This window comes from Leptonotus elevatus, chromosome 10 (genome assembly GCF_054856555.1).
Source record: "Leptonotus elevatus isolate MCC_2025b chromosome 10, RoL_Lele_1.0, whole genome shotgun sequence".
NCBI lineage: Eukaryota > Metazoa > Chordata > Actinopteri > Syngnathiformes > Syngnathidae > Leptonotus > Leptonotus elevatus.
The window spans coordinates 13,464,328-13,489,105 of record NC_141248.1 but is presented as its reverse complement, the minus strand read 5'-3'; the positions used below and the strand labels follow the sequence as shown (position 1 = coordinate 13,489,105).

General features: G+C 37.6%; 1 protein-coding gene across 6 annotated transcripts; it reads right to left on the bottom strand.

The window, feature by feature from the left end:
* Positions 1-213: 213 nt before the first annotated feature.
* On the bottom strand, positions 214-23,474 carry arhgef25b (Rho guanine nucleotide exchange factor (GEF) 25b). 6 transcript variants are annotated; one of them, XM_086086641.1, is made up of 17 exons: positions 23,280-23,474; positions 22,371-22,469; positions 14,350-14,657; positions 14,167-14,271; positions 9,344-9,471; positions 7,669-7,735; positions 7,176-7,279; positions 7,023-7,092; positions 6,229-6,318; positions 6,058-6,150; positions 5,884-5,934; positions 5,725-5,802; positions 5,434-5,625; positions 3,631-3,811; positions 3,360-3,553; positions 3,144-3,284; positions 214-925 (listed from the first exon to the last, which is right to left on the bottom strand). In XM_086086641.1, exons 2-17 carry the CDS (start codon positions 22,417-22,419, stop codon positions 875-877), a joined length of 1,902 nt encoding a protein of 633 aa, XP_085942767.1. In that variant the 5' UTR covers positions 22,420-22,469; positions 23,280-23,474; the 3' UTR covers positions 214-874. The 6 variants fall into 6 exon arrangements, with proteins under 6 accessions (XP_085942767.1, XP_085942769.1, XP_085942766.1 ...); XM_086086643.1 differs by having other exon boundaries at positions 14,350-14,654; XM_086086640.1 differs by having other exon boundaries at positions 23,283-23,474.
* Between the last annotated feature and the right edge of the window lie 1,304 nt (positions 23,475-24,778).

Genomic DNA, 24,778 nt, shown 5'->3' with positions numbered 1-24,778 from the left:
AGGTTTGTAATATGCCATTTTTCCCACTAGAGGGCGATGTATAATTGAGGTGAGAGTCCTGGCATGATAACGTCCAACCTAGTGAAAATAGAAACAAGCCATCCTAAAACTTTTATAACTGCAGTGAACGGAAAGTCGCTTTTTAATTGTCCTGAATTGTAAATACAAGTCATACAGGAAGTATGGAGTGGCTCACCATTTGATTGACGGACATTCTGAACAATAATGCCTGTTTTATTCACAGCACAGCTGAATGTACATTGCGACATTGACTTCTTTTATTACGGATGTCAACTTATTGCAGAACAGAGATGTGTTTGCAATGCAGGAAAAACAAATATTTTCGCTGTTGATTTTATTTACAGCATGAAGCCAAGCAAAGAAAGCAACAACGGACTACAATTACAACTCCGAGCTAGCCACGATACGGCAGACGTACAGACGAGCACTCTTTTTCCCCCCCGATCCATTTCTCGTCTTTCTGTAGTGACACAAGCAGGAACGTGTTTGGTTCAGATAGCAAGCTAACAATGGCTGAGCTTCAACCGGCCACCACAGTGTAAACACAGCTATTATGCTAAATGCAACTTACAAAACTGAATTCATTTGAGGACGGGGAATTGAGGTGCCTTTTGAACCCATGTGAAAAATAATGCATTATAAAAATAACAAAAGAGGACATTTCCATGGAAAAGCAGGAGTCTAAAAACAAACAAACACGTGCTTTAATAACAATAGTTGTCATCTAAACATCCCATGTATGCTGCCTAGTGTATGGAGGAAACCAAAATGTCTTTGAATGCATTCAATGTGTGATAACAGACAAGCTCTCCATCCAGATGTGTTCACATGCTGCTGTTTTTGTCTGATATGCTCAAGTTTGACTGTCATGAAGAGACGTCGCCTGGAAAGCAGCAGTCACAACCTAAAAGAAGGAAAAAAATTCAGAGTTGATGATTGTTTCAAAATGAAAAATGAATACACAAGATGAAAGTGAGTGGAATCTCCAAAGTCACCAACTTGGCCTGTGAAAATATTCTTTTATAGAGTACAGTATATCCCAAAAATGACATCATGGCTGACATCATGCATATAACACAATAGGGAAGGAAAAGTGAGCCTTAGGTGTTAAATTTTCCACTTTTACACACCCATGTTCAAATTCTGAGACAAAAATAAATCATTTTAAATAATTTCCACTGTTAATGTGACGTGTACAACTCAATTGAAAATAAATGACATCTTTCCTAATGAGGAAGTAAAAAAAAACAACCTCAAATGACTTCTGCTGTTCTAGTTCTAAGATTTTGTGCTAACTAGGGATGTAACAACAACGGCAATATCGTGATATCGCGATATTGAAATTGCCACAATCTGCGTCGTCATACCACGATATTCAAAAGCAGCACATCAACAAAAAAAAACGTTACTTTTCACCTGCTTCAGTCAAGCACAGCATTCGGAACGACACACTTTATGCTGCTGAGTCAATAGTAACGTACGCTGCGCATTGTGTACAAAGTAATTCAAGATGACGGAAGGCCGTGAATGATTTTTCCTTACAAAGTGCAAACAATAATAAAAAAAAATAGGAAGATGCCAGTGGATTTGTGCACATACCGTAAAAGTATTCAAGTCACTTTAGAAGTCAGAGTGAATGCAATAAAACAAAAAAGGCAGGCGGCTTGCCACAAATGAACGGCCGTGTCTGACAAGGTTTGGAGATAACAAGAGGATATTTGACCACGGCAAGCAGAGTGTCATTTCCTCTCTGGCGCGATGATCACAAAAACATCAGCAGCATGACTGATGCCAGACTCACCACATCTTCAACAATCTGATTTACCGGATGTTACCTGAACAATACGAGCAATGGTCATTATGAGCTCGGATATGACAACACAAAATATTTGGATAGCTTTACACTGAATCCACATTCAACCAAACCAAGAATAATATCTTCTATGCAGCCCCACTGGTCTAAAAACGGTATTTTGGTTCATATTGCGTTAGTGGAAAATTAGTTAAGCAGCAATTTCCAGCATTTTTTTTTTTTAATCAATATCAAGAAGGCGGCCATTTTGCCATTTGCTGTCAAGTGAAAATGGTATCATAGTTGCTCAGGTCTTAGGTACCAACCAATCACAGCTCAGCTTCAGAAAACAGGTTAGCCGTAATTGGTTGTTGCCTGAGCAACTGTGATGTCATCTTCAATCGACAGCAAGTGGCAAAATGGCCGCCTCCTGAGATGGATAAAAACAGCTGGATTTTGCTTCATAACTCATATTCCAAAAATGTAATACTAACTCATTTGATCCCAAAAACGAATACATATGTATATTTTAAATGTTTGAAGTGTCCAAAAGACGTATTTATAAGTTTTTGTTTTGTTTTGTTTTTTAAATGCTAGAGCATACAGAAGGCTTTGATGCGGCCTCTCAACAGCAAAGAACGGTTGAAGAAATGGTAGTTATTACACAAACGGCCAGCAGGTGGCAGCAGAGCTATAGAGATCAACCAGGGCCACGTTGAAAGAAAGCCAATTTACTCACATTACTAAATAGATTTGTGAATAATGATGAAATGTAGCTATATCCCAATGCTAATTGCTACAAAACTGAAACAGATAGAAATTTACTTTTTTTTCCTGATGAAAGAAAATACTCCAGTATTTCTTTTAGTAGGTTCCGTGTTTTTATAGCAATAGAACACAATATTCGGTGAGCCTTGCAAAATCAGTCAAAATCCAGTAAAACAGAGTGAAGGGGATTGTTTTCAGTGAAAATGGCTGGGAGTGAATGAGTTCATCAGAATGTCATGTTTAGACTACTGAGGTTTAATTTTTTTAATTTAATTTTAGATTCCAATTCATTTCATTGAAGTGTGCTATACAAATATGCATTGAATGAAACAATGGAAAAAAGATAATAGAAAATTGCCATCCATTTCATGTAATTTTAAGTAAAAAAGGAAAATAAGAAATGTGTATCATTTTATACATCAAGAGTACTAGTAGTATCAGTACATGGTATCAGTAACTACTCAAGAGTATTTATACTTGTACCGGTCTGAAAAAGTGGTCACCAGTAAAAAGCCATATGAACGATTGCTTCAAAAAACGCAATATAGCGATAGCAGCGCACCTGCATGCTGTGCTGGCTGCAGGGTGGCAGACAAATATCCATCCCGTGGCTTCTTTTCACTTCCGGTCCCAAAGTGAGCTGCGGCTGTGACGAGAGTTGAAGACGGGCCGCCTGATGCGTCATGGCACAAGGGTTAGAAACCTGAAAGTGAAAACGAGAGAAAATGCTATATGTTTCTGGCCTGAGCCGAAAAAAAAAGATCATTTGCGCGCCTACTGCTTTTGCAGCCGGGCTGTGGTGCGGCGGATGCAGCGACGGGAGGGAGGTGTTGTAAGACAGCAGGCCGAGCTGCTGGTGGCGGTCCATCGAAGCTGACATGTAAGGCTGCAGGCCGCTCGCAGACTTCATATTCCTGCCGAGGCTGTTTGATTTGCTCTCTTTTCGCTGGTACTCAATAGGAGACTGAAGAGCTGGGAGCGAGGAGCGGAAATAATCACATCGACGTCACATTTATGACATTTATTGTCCAAAATGATGCCCTGGTTACCATTAAGGAAGTTCCTTTGAGTCTCTAAAATCTGCACCACGTCGCCGAACCAAGCTCGTTGTATTTCCGGAGTGGATGCCTGCATGACGAAGCGAGTCACGCTGCCGTTTGTCCCGCGGGACGTCAGGACGAGGAAGCACGGGCCCTCGCCGGAATTCTGCTCCACGCCCAAGCAGCTGACCTGCAACCGAGAGAAAATGAAAGGCTTTCGGATGAAATTTCAGGATGACCTTTGACCTTTGAACTTGGACTTTGTCTCCGAAACTTTTACATGCGTGCACATGTGCCGTATGTCAAAATTCACAACAAGTGTTTGGTCCATGTATATGCCCCTTCGTCAATGCCTTTCTGTGACTCTTCTAGTCTCTCTGTATTTTTATTTCAACTTGCTAAGGACACTCAGCAGCCATTTTCCTCATAATGGTGAGGTAGTGCTGATAAATTGTCTGCTATCATCTTGGTCTCATGAAAAAATTTGAACATTAGGTTGCAGAGTTCTGTTTAAACACCAATTCTAATTGAACCAGGAAGCGTATTTGTCAAAAACTACTGAAACATTTCCAGGTCAAATTTAGTTCAACTGTAAAGGATTATAGCGCTTTTTGGATTTGAAACGTTTTAGGTGTCCCAAAGACGTTTTTATACGTTTTCCCCAATTTTTTATTTTTTAATGCTCAAGCATACAGAATGCTTTGATGCAGCCTCTCAACTACAAAGAACAGTTAAAGAAATGGTAGGTATTACACAAACGGCCAGCCGGTGGCAGCAGAGCAAAGGAGATCAACCAGGGCCATGTTGAAAAAAACCCCCCCATAATTACTCACAATTCCTAATAGATTTGTGAATAATGATGAAACTTAGCCATATTCTAATGCTAATTTTTGCTAAACGAAAACAGAGAGAAATATACTTTTTTTCTGATATAAGAAGAGACTCTTGTCTTTCTTTTGGTGGGTTCCATGTTTTTAAAGCAATAGAACACAATATTCTGTGGGCCTTGCAAAATCTGTCAAAATCCAGTAAAACAGCCGGGAGTGAAGGGGATTGATTCTGTGAAAATGGCTGGGAGTGAATGAGTTAAAATCAAACACCGCCCAAGGTTGAACAATATTGAATTCTATACAACCCTTCAATTGTATAAAATTTCAGTCAGTCAGTTCAACTAGCAACACACGATTAACGTGTTCATCTTGGTTCTTATCTGGTTTTTGTACCTTTTTTGCCATAAAAGAACTAACAAAAACATGTAGGGATGGGCAAGTACCGATACTCGTATTGTCTGCTCTCTTATGGCCATTTTAGGAATTAGAAATTTGAAGGATAGAAAATTGCCATTAATTTAATGATATTTTAATGAAAAATTCAATTTTGGGAAACATAGGTCTTTCTTTAAAATGTTCTGCCTTTTGGGGGGGGGGGTATATGTATCAAAGTGGTATCGGTACTTGGTATTGGTATCAGCCTGGAAAAAAAGTGGTAGACTGTTACTGACAGAATGTTAGGCAATAAGCACATTGTTTTGTTGTTTTTACCATTTACTGTTAAAAAATATATAAAATGTTTTCTACAATATGCCCTTAACAATATTATGCAACAGATTATCTAAAGTTTTTTTTTATGATGGTGACAGTAGGCAGTATTCCTAATTACATTACTTCATATGAAAAAATTGTTTTAAAAATCACAAGAATGATTTGTGTTGTCTATGCTATTTGTAACATAGCAAAAGTGTACTTTATAAAAGCTCATCATACAACCAGAGACATATAATAATACCTGTCCAATATACTGTATATATTATACCTTTATGCTGTTTTTAAAAGTATAGCCAGGTAATGAAAAGCCCTTTTTCTTATCAATCGGCTCACTGAAGATGACCAGCTGCTCAAACAGGAAGACCCTCCTCTCCTTAGGTCTGGACAGGAAGCAGCCTTCCTGCTCGCTCACAGAGAAAGTGTCCTGCTGGAGGAGCTTCCCCTGGGCTGTGATTTTCCCCTGAAAAAAAAAAAAAAAAAAAAAAAAGTACAACCATCAGAGTCATCGCCATAATGTTCACGTCCTGAACCTACATGGGTGTGTGCAGGTTTCTCTTACCTCAAAGCCTTGCAGCCTGCCCAGGTTCATCATGTCATTGCATCGTTTAGGCACAAAACACGTTACTTCCACTGCCCTCTGGGAGGCAATCAATCAATCAATCAATAAATTAATTAATTAATGAAAATACATTTTGGGGGGGAGTTATTACAATAATACCTTGAGCTGCTCAACATCCCGTCCTGCTTTGCTGTAATACTTTAAAAAGTCCTGAGGATGACAAACAAACAGAATTGTCGTAGCCTCTTTTTTTTTTACCTTTGCACGGATCTCAGAGAGCATCAAAAACAACATAAAAGCCACAAGAAGACGCAGTAAACCAAAGGTGCAGACCTTGAGAAGAAGCTGATACTTCATGATGCGTTGGACGGGTTTGATCAGCAGGTCGTTGAGCTGCAGCCTGTGACCTAACTGCTGCCTGAGATCCTGGCAGGTGACACACGCGACAGCGGTGACAAATATGCAACGCCGTGCGAACCATTCGTGAGGAATTCAAGTTCTCACCTCAAAGAAGGTCTCGATGTGCTCGGAGACAACATGCTCTGATTTGGGCTTGTTCTGACAGTAAACCACATACATGTGAAGACGACGCTCCTGGGAGAAGGCGAAGAGGGTTAACGCATGCAAATGCACCATTAGCGCTATTTTTTTGTGTGTGTGTGTGTGGGGGGGGGGGTAAATAAATGAGAGGGGTTTTACACTGTAAATAGTTAACTCATTCACTGCCATTGACGGCTATAGACGTCAAAAATTCATTTGAGCTATTTCTATTAGTTTAACATTTTTTTTCCACTTTTGTTAACAAGAGTATGAAAACCTAAAATTTTTTTTATTGTACATTTAGAACAGATATACAATTTGTAATTAATCAAGAGTTAACTAGGGAAGCGATGCGATTATTTACTATTAGAAATTTTAATCGCATGACACCCGTAATTTTTTTAAATCTTTTTTTTTTTATCGCGTCAGACGGTTAAAGTTTTTAATTGTAATTAATCGCATGACTTCAATAGCGAACTCATGATTAATCACAAATTTTATATCTGTTCTAAATGTACAAGAATTTTTTTTTTTTTAGGTTTTCATACTCTTGTTAACAAAAGTGGAAAAAAATGTTAAACTACTAGAAATAGTTGAAATGAATTTTTGACGTCTATAGCCGTCAATGGCAGTGAATGAGTTTAATTGGATGGGTGAGAGATTAAATGGAATTGTTATTTGTTTGACTGTATTTATGGATGTATGGATGTCAAGTATTGAGACAAACTCAAAAAGAAAATGCTGAGAAAAAGTCTCACGTGTTTGATGAAGAGCTGGGCCAAGGTGTCCGGATCAGCCACACATTTCTCCAGTTCACCCAGGAAATAACTATGAAACAAAGGTCAGTCAAGGCAACCCAGTGACAAAAACACAAAAAATAAGTACAAATTGGTGGAGTTGGAAAAAGGCACCTCTTATGCCAATCGTAGATTTGATGGATGTTTCCAAACACGATTCTGTCTTTCCCTTTAAGGTCTTCTGGAACGCCCTGATTGGTCATGATTGCCATATAGCCCTACACAAAAGCATACATAGAGTATACGCACACGGTAACTATTTGTTTTAGTTAGTAGGAGCCCTGCACATTTCTTTTCGACGTTTCGGCCTGGCTCATCTCTCAATGACAGTACATTGTTGCTAGGCTACAAAAATAAAAGTTCCACTATTTTTATTTCACTCGTGCTTTTATTGTTTTTCAGGATAGACTTGCATCTTTTTTTGCAGATGACCATACAACTGGTCGGATATTTCGCTGCTTTACAGAGCGTTAATAGTTGAAAGTCCTGTTTTAAATTGGAAGATGAGATTTTAGCGATTAGCTGATGTCAAGCTTTAAATGTTGTCGCTGAGGAGTAAAGTCGTTAAATCAGTTCTATCCCTATTTGGAAGCGAGTTATACTGTACCTGTACAATGAGTCCAAGATCTTCCACATACAACCTTTCAGTCTCTATCAGCTCTGTCAGCACATACCTAGCAGAAAAATACATTTTGAGTAAATTTGATACAACAAATATGCAAGTTTTACAAAGAATACTAAAAATTGTTTGTGGAGATTGAGAAGATTAACACAACAAACCGCCTTAATTCATTATTGTATATCAGCCGCATGCAGGAGAAGGTTAGCATAGCTTAGCATGAATCTTTCCGTTCAAAATCATCAGCACCAAATAATTGTAAAAATTGGGTTGTTTTGCTCTAGGGCAGAGGTATGCAACCTGCGGCTTTCTCCTGTGGCTGCCTCCTTTTTTCGCTCTCTTTTTTTACATTTTAATCTTCTTTTTTTTTTGGATAAAATATAAAATATTATTGTATTTAAATGAATGAAAGATTTTGATTTAAAAAATAATAACTATTTTTTTTTTTTTAAATTAAAACACTTTTTTTTCATCCATCCATCCATTTTCTTAACCGCTTGTCCACACAAGGGTCGCGGGGTAAAAAATGTCATTAGAATCCAAATTTGGAAGTTTTCAGAAAAAGAGAGACAAAAGGTGGGATGAAAAACTTTAAAAAAATTACTTTAAAATGTCCAAAAAGGGAAGAAAAAAAGCAGACAATTACCATTTAATGTACTCAACATTGCCCAAAAAAGTCTGAAAATTTATCTAAGAAAAGGCAGGGGGAATAAAAACAAAAAAGGTCACTTAAAAATGTCCAAAAACAAGAATGAATCCTGAAAATTACCATAAAATGTAAATGCCCCCCTAAAAATGTCAGAAAATTGGTAGCAAAAAAGGCAGAAAAAAAGGGAAAAGAATAAAAAATAAAATAAAAATAATAAAATGTTCAAAAAGGAAAAAGTGGCAAAAATTACCATATGTCCATAAAATTGTCAAAAATGTAAGAAATTTGACAGAAAGGCAGAAAATGTATGAAAAATGAGGTCTGAAAATAAATAAATAAATACAAATCCAAAAATGGAAGATTTAATGTAGAAGAAAATAAGTCTCAAAAGTATTGGATGCTGCATATTTTTCTGCCATGGTGTACGTAGCTCGAATTAGCAGTGTCTGTGACCCTCAGTACATTAGACTAACACTAGCACACTGTTTCCTTTATCACAATCTTCAAATGTTTTCCGGACAGATTTTTGGTTATTCATTGGCCTAAAATGGCTCTTTTGACAGTAAAGGTTGCCGACCCCTGCTTTAGGGCTCCAACTATAGTTGTGCAATGGTGTACTTTTAAACCACTGTGTTAACCAACTCAAATAATAAAAATGCATTTATCAACCGATGACATAAAAAGCTATACAAATCAAGGCGTTTGCTGTCTTCAAATAAACATTGCCCACTTTAGTGTGCTTCAAAAGTTTGTTTGAGCAGTGAGGAGTCTGCTAACACAACATGAGACGTGTTCAGGCAAGTCCAACAAACGCGCTACTAATGCTAAAGATCACTCAAGTAGATGACACGGAATGGCCATGGAAACAAGGGAGGTTATATTCTCATACAAGCCATAATGACGAGCGACATATTGTTGTTTAAAATAGGAAAAGATTTAGGTCAGTTCAGGGATCTTTTTACAGTTGTTCTGAGTGCTGCATTTGATGCTTTCCCCCAAATGGGAGACACTTACAAGCTCTTCTCAAAGGCAATGTTTCTTTCTTCCTCGCTGTCCACAGCCACAGACAACTGGCTCCCAGCATCTCCGGTCACATAGCAGCTGTTCTCCTCATCCAGAGTGTTTACACTGGATTTGTAGCTCTAAAATGAAAATGTACACATTCTGGTCAGCAATATGTTCATTTATACTACTCACAAAAAGTTTGGGATATTCAGCTTTCGGGTGGAATTTCAGGAGCAACCTAAAATGCACTGTAACTTTTAACTCGTTCACTGCCATTGACGGCTATAGACGTCAAAAATGCATTTGAACTATTTCTATTAGTTTTCCACTTTTGTTAATAAGAGTATGAAAACCGAAAAAATATATTTTTTGAACATTTAGAACAAATATAAAATTTGTGATTAATCGTGAGTTAATTATTGAAGTCATGTGATTAATTACAATAAAAAATTCTAATCGCCTGACGCGATTTTAAAAAAGAAAAGATTATACAAAATTTGGAGCGTCAGGCGATTAAATTTTTTAATGGTTCACTAGTTAACTCACGATTAATCACAAATTTTATATCTGTTCTTAATGTACAATTAAAAAAATCTAGGTTTTCACACTCTTGTTAACAAAAGTGGAAAAAATATGTTAAACTAATAGAAATAGCTCAAATGAATTTTTGACGTCTATAGCCGTCAATGGCGGTGAATGAGTTAAAGGGGAACCTAATTTGAGTTTTGCAAAGTTTTGATTGCGGTCCTGCGCGTGGAATTATTAGGTGATGCTGCAAATAGTCTTCAACCACCATTAGAGGAGCACTTTTGCTGATCCGCTTTTGGAAAGTCATGACCAAAGAAAGTATTACACACTTTCTGGTGGATCTTGCAGCTGTTAAGGGAGATTTGTAGATGTGAGAAATATAGAAAAGTAGCATGGGGTCTGATGGATGGTGGTGGTGATTTGTCAAAGAGGATGGGGGGGGGGGTGTTAGCGGTGGGTGGAGGTAACACCGTTATATAACAAATGCCCCCTCGTCACCTAAAAGTGGTCTAATCTAATGTGAATTTGACTGTAATCCTCTTGACATACTGCAGTCTCACTACATTCTGTTCTCTATCTCTGAACACCGCTGCGTAATCCTTCTGTTAAGTCACGATATAGGTCAAATTTGCACTTTGCTGTTTGATCGGATCCTCACCCACCAGACATTTTGCCATTTAAAAGTGCAACTGTCCTTCAAAATGATGTTATCTCAACGACAATAAGGCTTTAGGCCGCTTTCACTGTTCGGGAAAAACAATGGTAACTTGAGCGACCTGACATTTTTTCTGTCTTGAGCTGCTAGCAAAAATTTAAATTACAAGTGCTGGCAGCAATTTTCACATTTGTCAGATAGTGAGCAATTCTTAAAAAGAAGAAGAAGAAAAAAGACCCAATTACTCACTTCAAGCCACACCCATTAGAATTTAATTTCAAAACTAAACATAACACTAAAATAAATACACATTGAGGATTTCACTAGACCACCAAGTTCGTTAGCTGTAACCTGTAAACACCTTTTATTTAAACTCAAGCGATCAAAATACATGGAGAAAGAGAATACAGTAATGTATAACAATACTCACAGGCATAAAAAAACAACTAAGATTAGCTAATAGATGAGATGACCTTCAACGTTTCATAACCAAATCTACTCCACGTGTACTATGGCTATATGAATTATACTGCCCCCTGGTGGCCAAGGCACCAGAATAAGCAGCACAATGTCCACTAAATTATCATGATGCATAAATAGTATAAAATTTTATTATACTCTATTTAATTACATTATTTCTGTATGTTTTACATAGCACAATACTGTAGAGTAGTTTTTAAATTAAAAAAAAAAATAGTTTTTTGGGGCATTGGAACGGATTAATAATTATATTTTCATTAATTTCAAGTGGGAAAGATGATTTGAGAACATGAGCATTTTGAGTTCCGAAAGTCTGTGGCTGTGGAACAAATCAAACTCTTAAATTAACTATTTTCCTGCCAAACGTTAACCAAAAAGACAACCCCTACAGAGCAAGCCAATTTCGCTCATCTTTCAAGGCAAACACAATATTGTGTGCTATAACTACAGAAACATGGTGGATACCATATGAAAGATTGGATTCCATTCTTTCATTAGAAAGAAAGTATGGTTCTACCGTATTCCGTTCTATAGGATCCACCATTTGAAAATACGTAATTTGAGTGACATCTAGCGAAAATAAGAAGAAAACAAGCTTTTTGTGAAAAGATAATTTTTTTGCACAGCAGTGACAATAATATTTTTTGTTTAGCCCCTATAGGCGGTATTGTGACCCGTTTTAGGCCGTTTCAAAATAAAATACTGCCCACGGGTTAGTGGCGCTCTGCGAATTAGATTTCATGTGACAAACGCTTTGATCAATCACGTCATCCTTGAAAATGTTCTATTTCCTAAGATCCGCCATGTTTTCATGTAATTATTTGATACTACCATCTTCCATCTGATGGCCACAGTTAGTGGGTGTTTTGGGATTTCACAACCCCATTGACAAAGCAGCGCTGCACACGACGTTGCACTGCCCATTGAGAAAAAAACAAAACGTAGTTGACGTCAATTGACGTTATTGGCGGTATACAGTGGGCGTGTCCTTAACGTCAATTGACGTTTTCGGAGATAAAGTAAGGTACCAATGTTAAAGTATTTCAAATGCACCATTTGGTCTGTGGATTGGGCAGGAGGAATAAAGGAATGAAATGCTAAGATAAACACAAAGAGTGTGCTTGTAAACAACATAATTTAAATGCACCTCTTAATCAATACAATGAATTGATCAGATTTTCGTTGCCCATGAGTCTTATAAAATGTTCTTTACAATATGCTCTATGTGCCCCGACGAGTCAAATTTTTTTGTTTTCATCCATCTCTTTGCGTGTCAACTTTTCCACATCACAGTGCCTAAGGGCTCAGCTTGCGACCGCCAAATGACCAAAGTTAGAAAGTAGGTGAGCCGTGCCGTGACGCTCGTTACGTGAGCTCTTAGTCACTGTGATGTCATTTTCAGTCCACAGCAAGTGGCTATACAAAGCAAAATGGCTGCCCCCCGAGATGGACAAAAACGGATTGGATTTTTCTGCTTAATTCATATTCCACCAATGCGGCATTAATCGGACCGTGTCTAGACTAGTGGGGGCACATAGAACACATTAGTGTAAAGAAAATGTTTGACTTGACTTCCCCTCTTTGTCTCTTCATCTTACTAAGGCCATTTTCCGTTCCTTGAAGGGCACACTTGGTTGAGCTTGTTGTGGAAAGCCTTGAACCCGACTCCCACGAAACACCATTGGAACGAGCTAGAACAGATATTGTGAGTAACCCCTGACCTCACAAATGTCCATTTTTCTGAATGAATATCTGCAAAAGGGGAGACAAACCCCACAAACATCCATCGGCCTGCATCTCACCTCGCCTTTAGGCTCTAACTTGGATTTAAACCCCTCACCCCCCTTCCCAACACTGACTGTTTTACTGGCCGCTTGATTACATCCAGATGCTGTCGCAAAAAGCCCGCAGGATTGAGTCGACTCCCATAAACCTCTCAGTGCAGTTTAGGGTTACCAGACAGAGGTGAAATGTGCATTTGGCACAATTAGAGAATATGAAGCGGTTCACATGTAAATGCTGCTCAGTGTTTGCATGTTTTGTGATTCATAGCCTGAGCACTCTCAGTATTTGCTTGAATGTATTATGATAAATCATCATTAGGACATGAAACCTGAATAAGTAAGGGATTTGATTGCTGAAGAAAAGCTCCATTTAATTTAAATAACTTCAGGGAAGGTTAAGAATTTGTGCTGAAAGTCAAATATGAAACATTGAGAGTTGTCGGGAATAGAATTCTATGCCGTGTAGTTCAGGGGTCTGCAACCTGCGGCTCTCGAGCCACTTGTGGCTCTTTAGTCCCTCTCCAGTGGCTCCCTGTGGATCTCTAAACAAAAAAATTGTAGTAATTCTTTTTTTTTTTCATATTTTTTTTCTTTTTCAGATAAAATTGTCTTTAAATTAATTAACTATAAAATAAAAATGAATACTTAAATATTCAAAAAAGATGAAAGGTAATGCCTAAAATGTCTAAAAGGAAGAGGAAAAGTATAAAATGTCCAAGAAATTGTCAAAAATGTCAGAGAACTGGAAAAAAGACAGCAAAGAAAACATAAATACCATAAAATGTCCCGAACAAAAGAAGAAAGGCAGAAAATTACCATAAAATGTCTTTGGAAAAAAATTCATTAAAAAATAAAGGCAGAAAAGAAAACGTTCAAAAAGTAACTATAAAATGTCCAAAAACAAAACAAAAAATCCCGAAAATGACCATCAAATTGCCAGAAATGTCAGAAAATTGATAGCAAAAAAGGCTGAAAAAATGTCAATAAATAGCCATACAATGTCCAAATAAGGAAGAAGAGAGGCAGAAAATGACATCTCCATAAAACTGCCAAAAATGTCAGAAATTTTGACAGAAAGGCAGAAAGATCTAAAACTGTAAGAAAAAGAAAGTATGAAAAACTACAAAAAGTAGAAGAAAATGAATTGGATGCTGCATATTTTTGTGTTTAGGTGCAGCTCTAATTAGCTATTGGGCCCTCAGTACATTAAACTAACACAAACACAGGGTTATGTTTAGAAAGGCGCAAAAAAAAAAGAAAATATGTCATCGGTTAATTGAAGTCACCTTGACTAACATCACCTTATCAACTACAAAAGATCTAAAGTTAGAAAAGCCCTATGTGGTATTGTTTGATTTCCTGTAATGTTATAATAGAGACATTACAAGACTTAGTGCATCTCCGCCTTGCAGGAGGTCCGATAAGTCACCCTGATTGGAAGGCTGCAGAGGAGATGAAGCTTCGTGACTCAACAGGTCATCTTTCGATACCTGTGCAGGAACACACAAGCATTACCTTCAAACGTTTCATCTGAATAAATACGCATATTCGTGGCATTCAAACCCCACCGCATCTGCAGAGGAGAGGATCATGAAGTCGCCGTCATGCAGGTCCAAAGGTCTCAGCTGAGCTCCACTGTGAGAAAGAAGCCACGGCCGCCGTTTCCCGTCCGACCCGCGCACCTGCTTGTCGACCCGCCCGGCTCCTCCTCTGGCGTCGGAGCTTAGCTTGCGGACCGGACTGGTGAGCCACTTCTTCAATGCGCTGACGGGGTGCCGTGATCCTCCGGGGCTGGAGCTGCCTGAGGCCTGGTGGGGCGCCGGGCCCAGCGTCGGGTTAATGGTACCGTCGACGGTCGCCACTGAGTAGGACTCTGCTGCGGGAAGTAGAGCGGTCAATTGTGGGAGTTTGTCCTCTCGGGTCACAAGCTTCAGACAGATTTCTGCACAAAAATGTTCAATTTCCTGTGCTGAGCCCGAACTGAAACTTAAGTCGTTGCAAAATTCTAATTACTAATACAGACTTGCTCTCGTGAGGAAGGGTTCCAAATCACAGGTGGAAATTCGACACGTTATTTTGACTCTACATATTTGTCATAGACTTTGAAAATATATGCAGCAGAAACAGTTCCTTTTTTTTGGGTCCTGTTTCTGATACTGTAGTGATATGCAATAGCTGACTGACATGCATGATAGAACTAGTTGCAGTTCTATCTTAAAAAAATAATTATAATAATGTATGTTTAAGTAATTAATTTGGGGTTTTAGTAGGGGTGTCAAAATTTGTGCGTGAATTTTAAATTAATTCAAAAATCCTCTAATGCCACAATTTTTTTTACGCGCGATTAATGACCGCCCCTTGCTTGGAAAACCTGTACTGGGGGAATTCCAGTCGCAATGTAATAATAATGCATATATTTGTGGAGACTGGGGTGTGCAGAATTTCACAATTTACTTCATGTTAAAGACTAGATAGCTCTTCATATGAAAAGAAAAATGCACTGAGCGGTCACCAACGTCTTACAAATGCAATTACGCCGTCTAGTGGCAGAAAAATTACCTCAACACAAATCAATAACACACTCGTTTTTTTACAGTACAATACATATTTTTTTTAATTTTAACTCAATTTTATGTATTATGATGAAATTGCTGTATCAATTACTAAAAGATGCAGCCATATTTCAATAATTTTCCCCCACTTTTATGTTAACAAGCGTATAAAAACTTTTTTAAAAAACTGTAATTTTATTGTACATTTAGAACAGATATAAAAATGTTGATTACATTTTAGTAAACTATTGAAGTCATGTGATTCATTACTATCAAAAAGTTTTTAATTGCATGCCACCCCTGGTTTTTAGTATGTATTGCAAAGCAAGTGGGAACTGGAGTGTATAACTACACAAAAACTGAACTCAAAAGTAGTTCAAGTTCAAGTGACAATGTGTAGGATTTCTTTCAGAATCTGGCAAGACTTCATTTTAGAATGTGATATTCAAGAATTTTGCACTTTAGACACAATACAGTTTGGGAAATGACTTATTTTAAATAATATTATTTTTTTCTTATTTATAATTCCTATTACGTATATGATTAAAACAGTAAAGACGAAATGAAAGATATTTTGACTGGTAATGTTAATCAAACTTTGAATTGAATTTGGCTTACATCCTCAGTTTTAATGTAAGTTTGCTACTGTCTAATGACTGCAACACTAATAAAAAAGCACACTCACGTGAAAGTATAAACCTCAAAACAGTCTCATCTCAGTGCATCATTTTCATTCATCAAGACTACAAAAGGTGATCCTGTCATGCCCCCAGCTGGATTTTCTTTCCCGTCTTTTATCTTATACATTGTGTCGTGTCATCGAATCTTCACTCGCAGCGTTTCCATCAAGAACCCTAACATTAACATGTCATCCACCAGGTCTCCGGGAATATATTGCCATAAGCCATTACTCCCTGTCAGCACATTTATGTAAGCTTTAATCACAATGACAAGCCTGCGAGAAGCCAGTGAAAATGTGGGCCGGGCATTTGTCCAAACTGCCGCACAGTCATTGAACAAGAGAACATACGAACAGGAAAGTACAAATGCAGATGGGTATACATTAGCCAGCAATATCCCACAGCACAAACATCCTCTTCGATGGTGGAAATATTATAGGAAAAAAGTTGTAGTCCACCTTTGAAAAACGACTTAGACTGATGTCATAACCCTTGATGAACTCATTTACTGCCATTGACGGCAGGCATCAAAAATTAATTTGAACTATTTCTATTAGTTTAACATATTTTCCACTTTTGTTAACAAGAGTATGAAAACCTAGAAATTGTATTGTACATTTAGAACAGATATTACATTTGTGATTAATCGTGAGTTAACTATTGAAGTCATGCGATTAATTACAATTAAAAATTGTAATCGCCTGACGCAATAAAAAAAATAAAAAAATAAAAGATTATTAAAAATGAGGGGTGTCAGGCGATTACAATTTTTAATCGTAATCAATCGCATGACTTCATTAGTTAACTCACAATTAATCACAAATGTTATATCTGTTCTAAATGTAAAAACAAAATTCTAGGTTTTCATACTCTTGTTAACAAAAGTGGAAAAAAATGTTAAACTAATAGAAATAGTTTAAATTAATTTTTGACGTCTATAGCCGTCAATGGCAGTAAATGAGTTAAGAACGTTTGGGTTTTTCTTTGATCCTTCCTCAGGTCTCCTGACAACCTCTCGACTCTAGCTGGATTCTGAAGTATTCGGTTTAGGTGAACAGTATGGGATTTTTTAATAGGTTTTAGGTGAATTAATGAGTACATACTCACACACATGCACACACACATTCTCACGCACATACAAAATAAAATAAAAATAAAAAAAGAGAGAGCAATGATGATGACATGTCGAATCGGTAAAATTACCGAATGAACAATACTGAGCTCTCTCTCTCAAAAAAAAAAAGAAAAAAAGAAAAAAGAACGTTTGGGTGAAGGTCCGCACATATTTGTCATGTTTTCGTTTGAAATCTTCATCTGAACATCAAACAACTGCGCTCCACTAAACTTTAGCCACGTGGATTCACCTTCAAGACTAATACAAACAAATTCTTTCTCTGGGAGTTTTTGATAGTATCAGTTATTCAACTGGATCTCATAAAAAGTAAGCCTGACCAGAACAAATAGACCTTGGGTCGTTTCTGTATCTTGGTCAGTCAGTTCTAATAAATACATAAAGCCACACTCATCATTGACTGACTTGAACCTGAAAATGGACATACATTTGAGGAATTCCCAAATGTCCAGTATGATTTCGATCAGAGCTCATCAAAGGCCACTTCGTCCAACACAACAAAATAGGATTGTTCAGCATATCGTCTTGCCACTGCGATGTCCGAATGGCTGCTGAGGTGCAAGTCAGTGTTTGTTTGAGGAGCTTATGTAACGGGTCATTTTCCCACAGAGCAACAGCTGGACGTCTATCCGGACCCGAGGGTGACAGCAGTGCACGCAGGCACCGGCGCTGGGATTTCAATCTCGCATGCAGGCTCTAAAGGGAAACAGCCAGGCAAACTAAAGCTGATTTGTGAGAGTTGCCAGGTCCTCTTGTCAGTTGATATGTGATATGTTAATTAGTTAGTCATATAGAATACCAATGTATTGCTGATATAATAAGTAACTATTTGCATTGGACAATCGCAAGGGATTCAGCATATATAAATACCTTACATGTCACTGATTATGCGTGCGTGGGAATCTGAGAATGCGTTAAAACATTCGCTCAAAACTAAAACGTTTTATCAGCTCTAATGAGGGAAACTTGTTTTAGAAGACTATAAATGGTCAAAAGGACAAAATGCGGCATTTAATGAGATGCTTCTTAAACATCTCGCCGAGTTTAAGCACGAGATAGAGGCGTCGCACGACGTTCCGCGTGTCATTTCTAAGTCACGTGCGTCTGGCGGCTGATGATGACTGACGTCCGCTTCATATTTTGCTCAGACTAATAGATGAAATCCTCATTAAAACTAAATCCTTGCACAGCATTCCTGTTGAGCGTTTGCAGGGGGTGAAATGGATGGTTAAATATAACATATCGCAGACTACAGTTGCACGCAGCGAAGCCCTCTGCCAAGAACTAATGGCATTTGATTTGCTATGAATGTATTATTTGGAACTCACGTGTTTTTCAACACAGCGGATGAAATCCCCAGATGAAAATACGGCAAAAAATGTCCACCCCTTTGAACTTTTTCATCCTGTTTTATGTCAGAATGCAATGTGTGACGCATGTTTACTTGCCTAAATATTCGACAAATAAACATATCAGCATGGAGAACAAAGTTCAAATCTGGAGCCAATTGACAGATGCTGTAGTCCATTCAGAACTTTTAAAAACAACTTTAAAGAGATACTTGACTGCAGTAAAAAAGTTACATTTTGTCCAGAATTAATTTGATAACGTCATTATTTTTCATGAACAAATGAATACCTTTAAAACATATTTTTTTCACTTGCTGTCGGCTGAAGATGACCTCACATGTGCTGAGGAAATAGGTAACGACCAATCACGGCCCACCTGTTTTCTAGTCTTTGTTTTTGGTCTGCAAACTGACAAAAAAAAAAATCTACCTAGCAACAAAAAGTGGCATGACCAAATACAAAATGCTGTACCAACTAATATTTTTGGGTGAAGTAAAAATAAAATAATAATAATAATAAATAAATAAATTGTCGCAGTTTATTATTATTTTTTACTGATAGTGATCATTCCAGTATTCCTGGTTAGCCAAACTAATGGTTGGTTTACCACCAATTGCGTTCATATACCGTAGAGACTCTCCCGCAAGGCTTTAATTTTCATCAATCATTCATTTTCAGCATCCATCCACACAGAGCGGCTCTGTAATCACTTTGTGAGCAACTGGAACAACACTGGATTTAAGGGTCAAGGCAGCGATGACACAAAATGAGCGTTTGTGTATTTGTGTGCATATGCATGTTGGTGCGCGTCTGTGTTTAGTTGCTTTGGATCCAAACAACTGCGACAATATCAGCAGTATTAGTTTCGGTTACCACACACACAGTTGTATACAAAATTACCAATGTTATACAGCAGAAGAAAACACCAGATAATGTATATTAATTTGTGTATATATATATATACAGTGAAGCTCGCTAATGTAAATAAAACCTTTTGAATAGGGATATTTGATATTTTTTTGTTCAGATCTTCTATAACAGTGTTTCCCAACCTTTACCTCATGAGCCAAGGCACATAAAAACAAATCAAAACATTTTCGAGCCAATTTCTCAAGGCACACTGGTGGAGAATTATTGTTTATAGTACAGCTAGCTCCTTTAAATGTTAATATATATATAATGACAAACATCTATTTAATCCAAATATCACATTTTAGAGCTGGTATGTAAGCAACAAATGATCAAGTAAAACTTAAAAAAACCAACAACAACATTACAGATAAAACAAATCTGATAAGAATGTAAATAAAGATAAGGAAGCAGATGTAGTTTTTGAGGCATGTACAATACCTCTCACTTGGACAAAGCAGCATCCACATTTACGGAGCAGTTTTCGAAACAGGTGCTGACACCCGCATCCCCGTTGCCGGTGACCCCCTCTCATGACCATCCTTTGCCACTGGCACATTCAAAAGTCCAATCCAATGCAAGCATAGTGGTAGATATACACTGACACATGTACACTATTCCGGCGGTAATCTCCAGAAAAAAAGACATAAAGATCGTCCCTTTGTCATTTTCCAAAAATAAAATGCAGACAAAAATGGTCTAAACACTCGAGCTCACTGTGGCCAGATAGTAAGCAAAGAGTATGATAGGGGCCGTAAGTACTTGAGGGGCTGATAGAGAGTCAGGCGGGGGTGGGGGGGTATGAGATGAGAGTGGGATAACACAGCAGCTAAATCCTAGCCCCGCCTCTTCTTCCTCTCTTGCCTTCTCTTGACAACCCTCCTTTGTTTTCTCAATATGATTTTACACTCTGCTTCTGTTTTGGTAAGCAGCTTGGCTTGGCCAAGTGGCACACACCAGAAGGAGTCACAATGATTTAAACTTTATACTATGTCTTATTTAGCAATTTTCGGCAGTCAAAAGTAAAAAAAAATTGTCGATAATCAATCTGATATTTTAATTATTTTTTATGTACCTTTTAAAACACATTTTGCAACTTGCTGTCAACTGAAAATGACATCACATGTTCTCAGTGCTCAGGCAACGGCCAATCACGGCTCAGCTTATGAATGTCACATGATCAAACCCAGAAAACAGCAAGTGGCAAAATGTGTTTTTTAAAAGCATTAATTGGATGTGATAAATAATGAAAATATCGAATTAATTATACACCAAATGTTAACTTTTTACTGCTGAAAAGGTGAAGTATCCCCTTAATCATTATTTTTTTGCATTCTATTTAATGTTAAACATTTCTTGACAAATATATGTTATATGTGACCTCACTAGTGTAAACATGACATCTTGATTAATATTACATTTGTGGAATATGAGTTGAAACAAAATCCAGCCGTTTTTATCCATAGCAGGGGGCGGCCATTTTGCCACTCGCTGTCGACTGAAGATGACATCACAGTTGCTCAGGGCTCTGGCAATGACCAATCACAGCTCACCTGTTTTCTGAAGCTGAGCTGTGATTGGTTGTTACCTGAGACCTGAGCAACTGTGATGTCATTTTCACTTGACAGCAAGTGGCAAAATGGCCGCCTTCTGATATTGATAAAAACGGCTGGATTTTGCTGCTTAGCTAACACAATATTAACCAGAATACCGTATTTAGACTGGTGGGGCTGTATAGAACATATTATTGCCAATATTTATTTATTTTTGCATTGACTTCCCCTTTAATTATTACTATATATTTGATAAAGTCCTGAAACCACACTTGCGTTTGTGAGCACAGGTAGCAAAGAATCCGTCGTGGAAAAAGCAACAAGTGGAAATATCAGCAGTGATATGAGCTGGCAGGATGGAGGCGGGCAGATTTAATCTCAAAGCCAAGATTAATTATTCATGACTAGATGATCTTCCGAGTACAGCTGTCCAGTGGCAGCCGCGAGTGTGATTCAAATGCACATAAACACGCACGAACCCAAACGTGGAATTAGTCAGCGAAAGGAAAAGATTATGATTTGTATTCATCATTGATTATGTAACATGTTTATTATTAATGCGCTTGCTTGAACAGCGCAACATGAATGCGACTCAATTGAAAGAGTGTTGGGTTCGCGACCATGAGATAACCCTTGAATGACTATAACCATTCAATATTTAATCATTCGGTCAAAGTTGAGGGTTAGTTTTTGTTTGCATAACTCCTAACTTGATCATGACGTGACCTTTGTAACTCGACTTTTCTTTGCAGTGTAGAAATTGGGGATGTATTATGCTTCACTGAGCTAACCATTTTTTCCTTAAAATTGTAATTAAGTAAAAGTGTACTTCATATTTCTTGCTAAATGGATTTGCTCTTTTCATTTTGTCGGAAAACCTGAGCTTTGCTACTTTATTTAACTTATAAGATATCACAAGCATTTTTTCCCCACCAACCTTAGTAAAATGACTTAAACAATGGTATTAACAGAAGATTTGGTCGTCACTAGTTTTCATGAATTCTGATTTGATACTCAATTCGTTTTTAAACAATGCAGGGCCAGTTGTGCATTGTGATGAAGTGATGACACATTTAGGATTTTGTCAAAACAGTCGGGGGTCAGCGAGATGAGATACTCGCAGGTCCCAAGGTAGCCCACAAAACTGTTCTCAAAATGCCTCACAAGTGTCATTGTGATTTACGAGGATGAATAGAAATACAGTCATACCTGGACATATGAGTGATGATACTTATTTTATTTACTCATAATAATTTATCTATTTGACCTGTCTTTACAGCATTTATTCAGTGTACATTTGTATGCAGAGATGGTTGTTTTAAAGTGCTTTATAAATAATATTGAGTTGAGTCATTATTGTTCAAGAATTAAAAACATACTGTATTCTAGTTATTACGATTAATGTGATTATTACCATTGCATCCTGCAGTCACACTGGACCTCCTGGCCCACTTGAACTCCATCTTGGTGCGCTGATTGTTGTCATCGGGCAACAGTTTCTCTTTGCCGCGGTCTGAAATTTTACACAAAGTGTGTGTGTCAAGAAAGTTATATGGTGCCGGTGATTAGGTTGATGGAGTGGAAGGTCGTGCGCTTTTTACCACTCGATCAAACGCTCATTCATACATTAATTTCATAAATAGAATTTCAGTTATAAAGTTAGCAGCATTTTTTTTTTTTTATTGAATCATTGAAGCCATTTTTTTGTGGACAAATATTTGCTCTACTAAGGACGGAAGGGCCACTTTGAAATGATTATACTTTAATTGGTCAAGCACAGCAAAAGCCAATTTGCATCTTTGGATATTTAGAAAATCTATACAGTATATAAAAACATTTTAGTAGCAGCAGGTGTCGTTTTTAGTTCATGCCAGGCGAGTTAAAAATGGATGGTGGGCCGCAAATGGCCCCCGGGCCATAGTTTGGACACCAATGCTGTACAAAATGGCTTTGTTGACATTTATAGCGGTCGACAAATTTACAGTTCAGAGTAGAAATAAACTGAAGTGGAGATTAGACTAAAAATGTCACTTTCAAATGTATTTTAATCTCGAGTCACACCTTTCGCTCTGCTAATTTTGCTTCAGTTTGAGTGGTTTCTTATCTTATCAGCGCTAAACTTAACAGCACAACAATAAGACAAGCACAAATATAGGCTAGAATGACAACAACAGAGAGACGAGTTACTTGCACATTGAAAGTATGACAGAAAGGTGTGTAGATGATCAAATCAGAATTAGCATAATTAAACAAACAAAACAAGCACACCTAAAATCAAGAAGGCTACAAAACACAACATGAGAAAATAAGTATAATGAAGTACCACCAAAGTTAGTGGAGGGCTTGTCCTTTTGTCCTCCTCATGAATCGATGTTCCCCCTTCATCTCCAGATCGTCCTCACTCCTCTACGGATGGACAGAGGAAGAGTTAGACAAACATGCCAGTCAGTGTGTTTGGCTTTCACTCCAGGAGAACAAAAGAAGAGAAGCTTTCTTCTTCTCGGCACATGAGGATAGCTGGTCAGATGCACAGGGATCACTCCTCAGTCCATTCTAGTTAGGAGGGGAGGGAGGGGGTTTGATGTGTCCAGACAGGCCCACAGCCACATCCCACAAGTCCCACGGGCTCATTCCCACAGCAGGCCTTTGAACTGTCTCAGAAAACTTGAATAACCGTCATCGTGAGCGTTCATTGGAAATGTTACGAGGACAGTTTACATCTCGCTGAGTCATTTCACGCTTTTCATGTTTTTCATTTAATATTTTCAATACATATATACATATGTGTATAAAACCAAAAACAAACAAATTGGTCCAGAAAAAAAAGACATTTATAATTTTAATCAATTTGGCTTAACATTTGAGCAGAATATGCTGCCTTTTTTTTTTTTATATATGTTGTTTTTACCCATTCAACAGGAGAAGGGCAATAAATGAGGATAAAGAGTTCAGGTAAGACTTCTTAAATCCAGGAGAGGTCAGATGAGGCAATGACCCGAGTGCATTCTACTTTTTCAAAGAAAGAAAAGGAAAGGACCCATTTTTTTTAATGTACAGTGTAACCGCTGACTCAGATTTCACAACAAACTTTTAGGTTTTCATGCTCTTGTTAACACAAGTGGAAAAATGTTAAACTAATAGAAATAGTAAAAAAATAAAAAAAACGTTTATAGCCGTCAATGGCAGTGAATGAGTTAACTCACCCAGCTTCAAGTAACATTTTAATTCCTAAATGTTATACTGTACAGTACAATTAATCAATTCATTACAAGCACTCTGTTTATATATATTTTTTATATATATAAATAAATAAAAACCTTGCTTGTCATGTTTTCCTTAACTTATTCTCTTATGTTTTTCTCTTTATAGCCCATATTGTTCAACCACAGAAGCATTCCACAGTTGTGCTGATTACAATTGCAATATTGTTTATTTCATATTTGTTTCCCATCTGCCTTTTTAGTAGTGGTATATTTAAACCATGTCAATAAAATGCGTACATAGCTGAAATGTTGATCACTGTTGGGCCTAAACATATGGGCTGCAGTCTGTGAGTGTGGTAATGAAAAACAGGTCGCCATCTTGTGGTGCATTTCAACAACGACGTCAGACAACACAGGCTGCCATTGTTTATTTGCACTTGAGCTTGGAAAGTGTCCCATCTGTTGTGAGCACGTCGGTTCTCACTGATGGGATTAATACTGCACGTGAGAGCCAATTCATGAGATTCCTCTGGTCTTCTTGCCTCTTGACATCTTACGTCATATATCATACATCACTTCCAAATTGTTGACTCATTTATGTGCTCGTTACAATCATTAT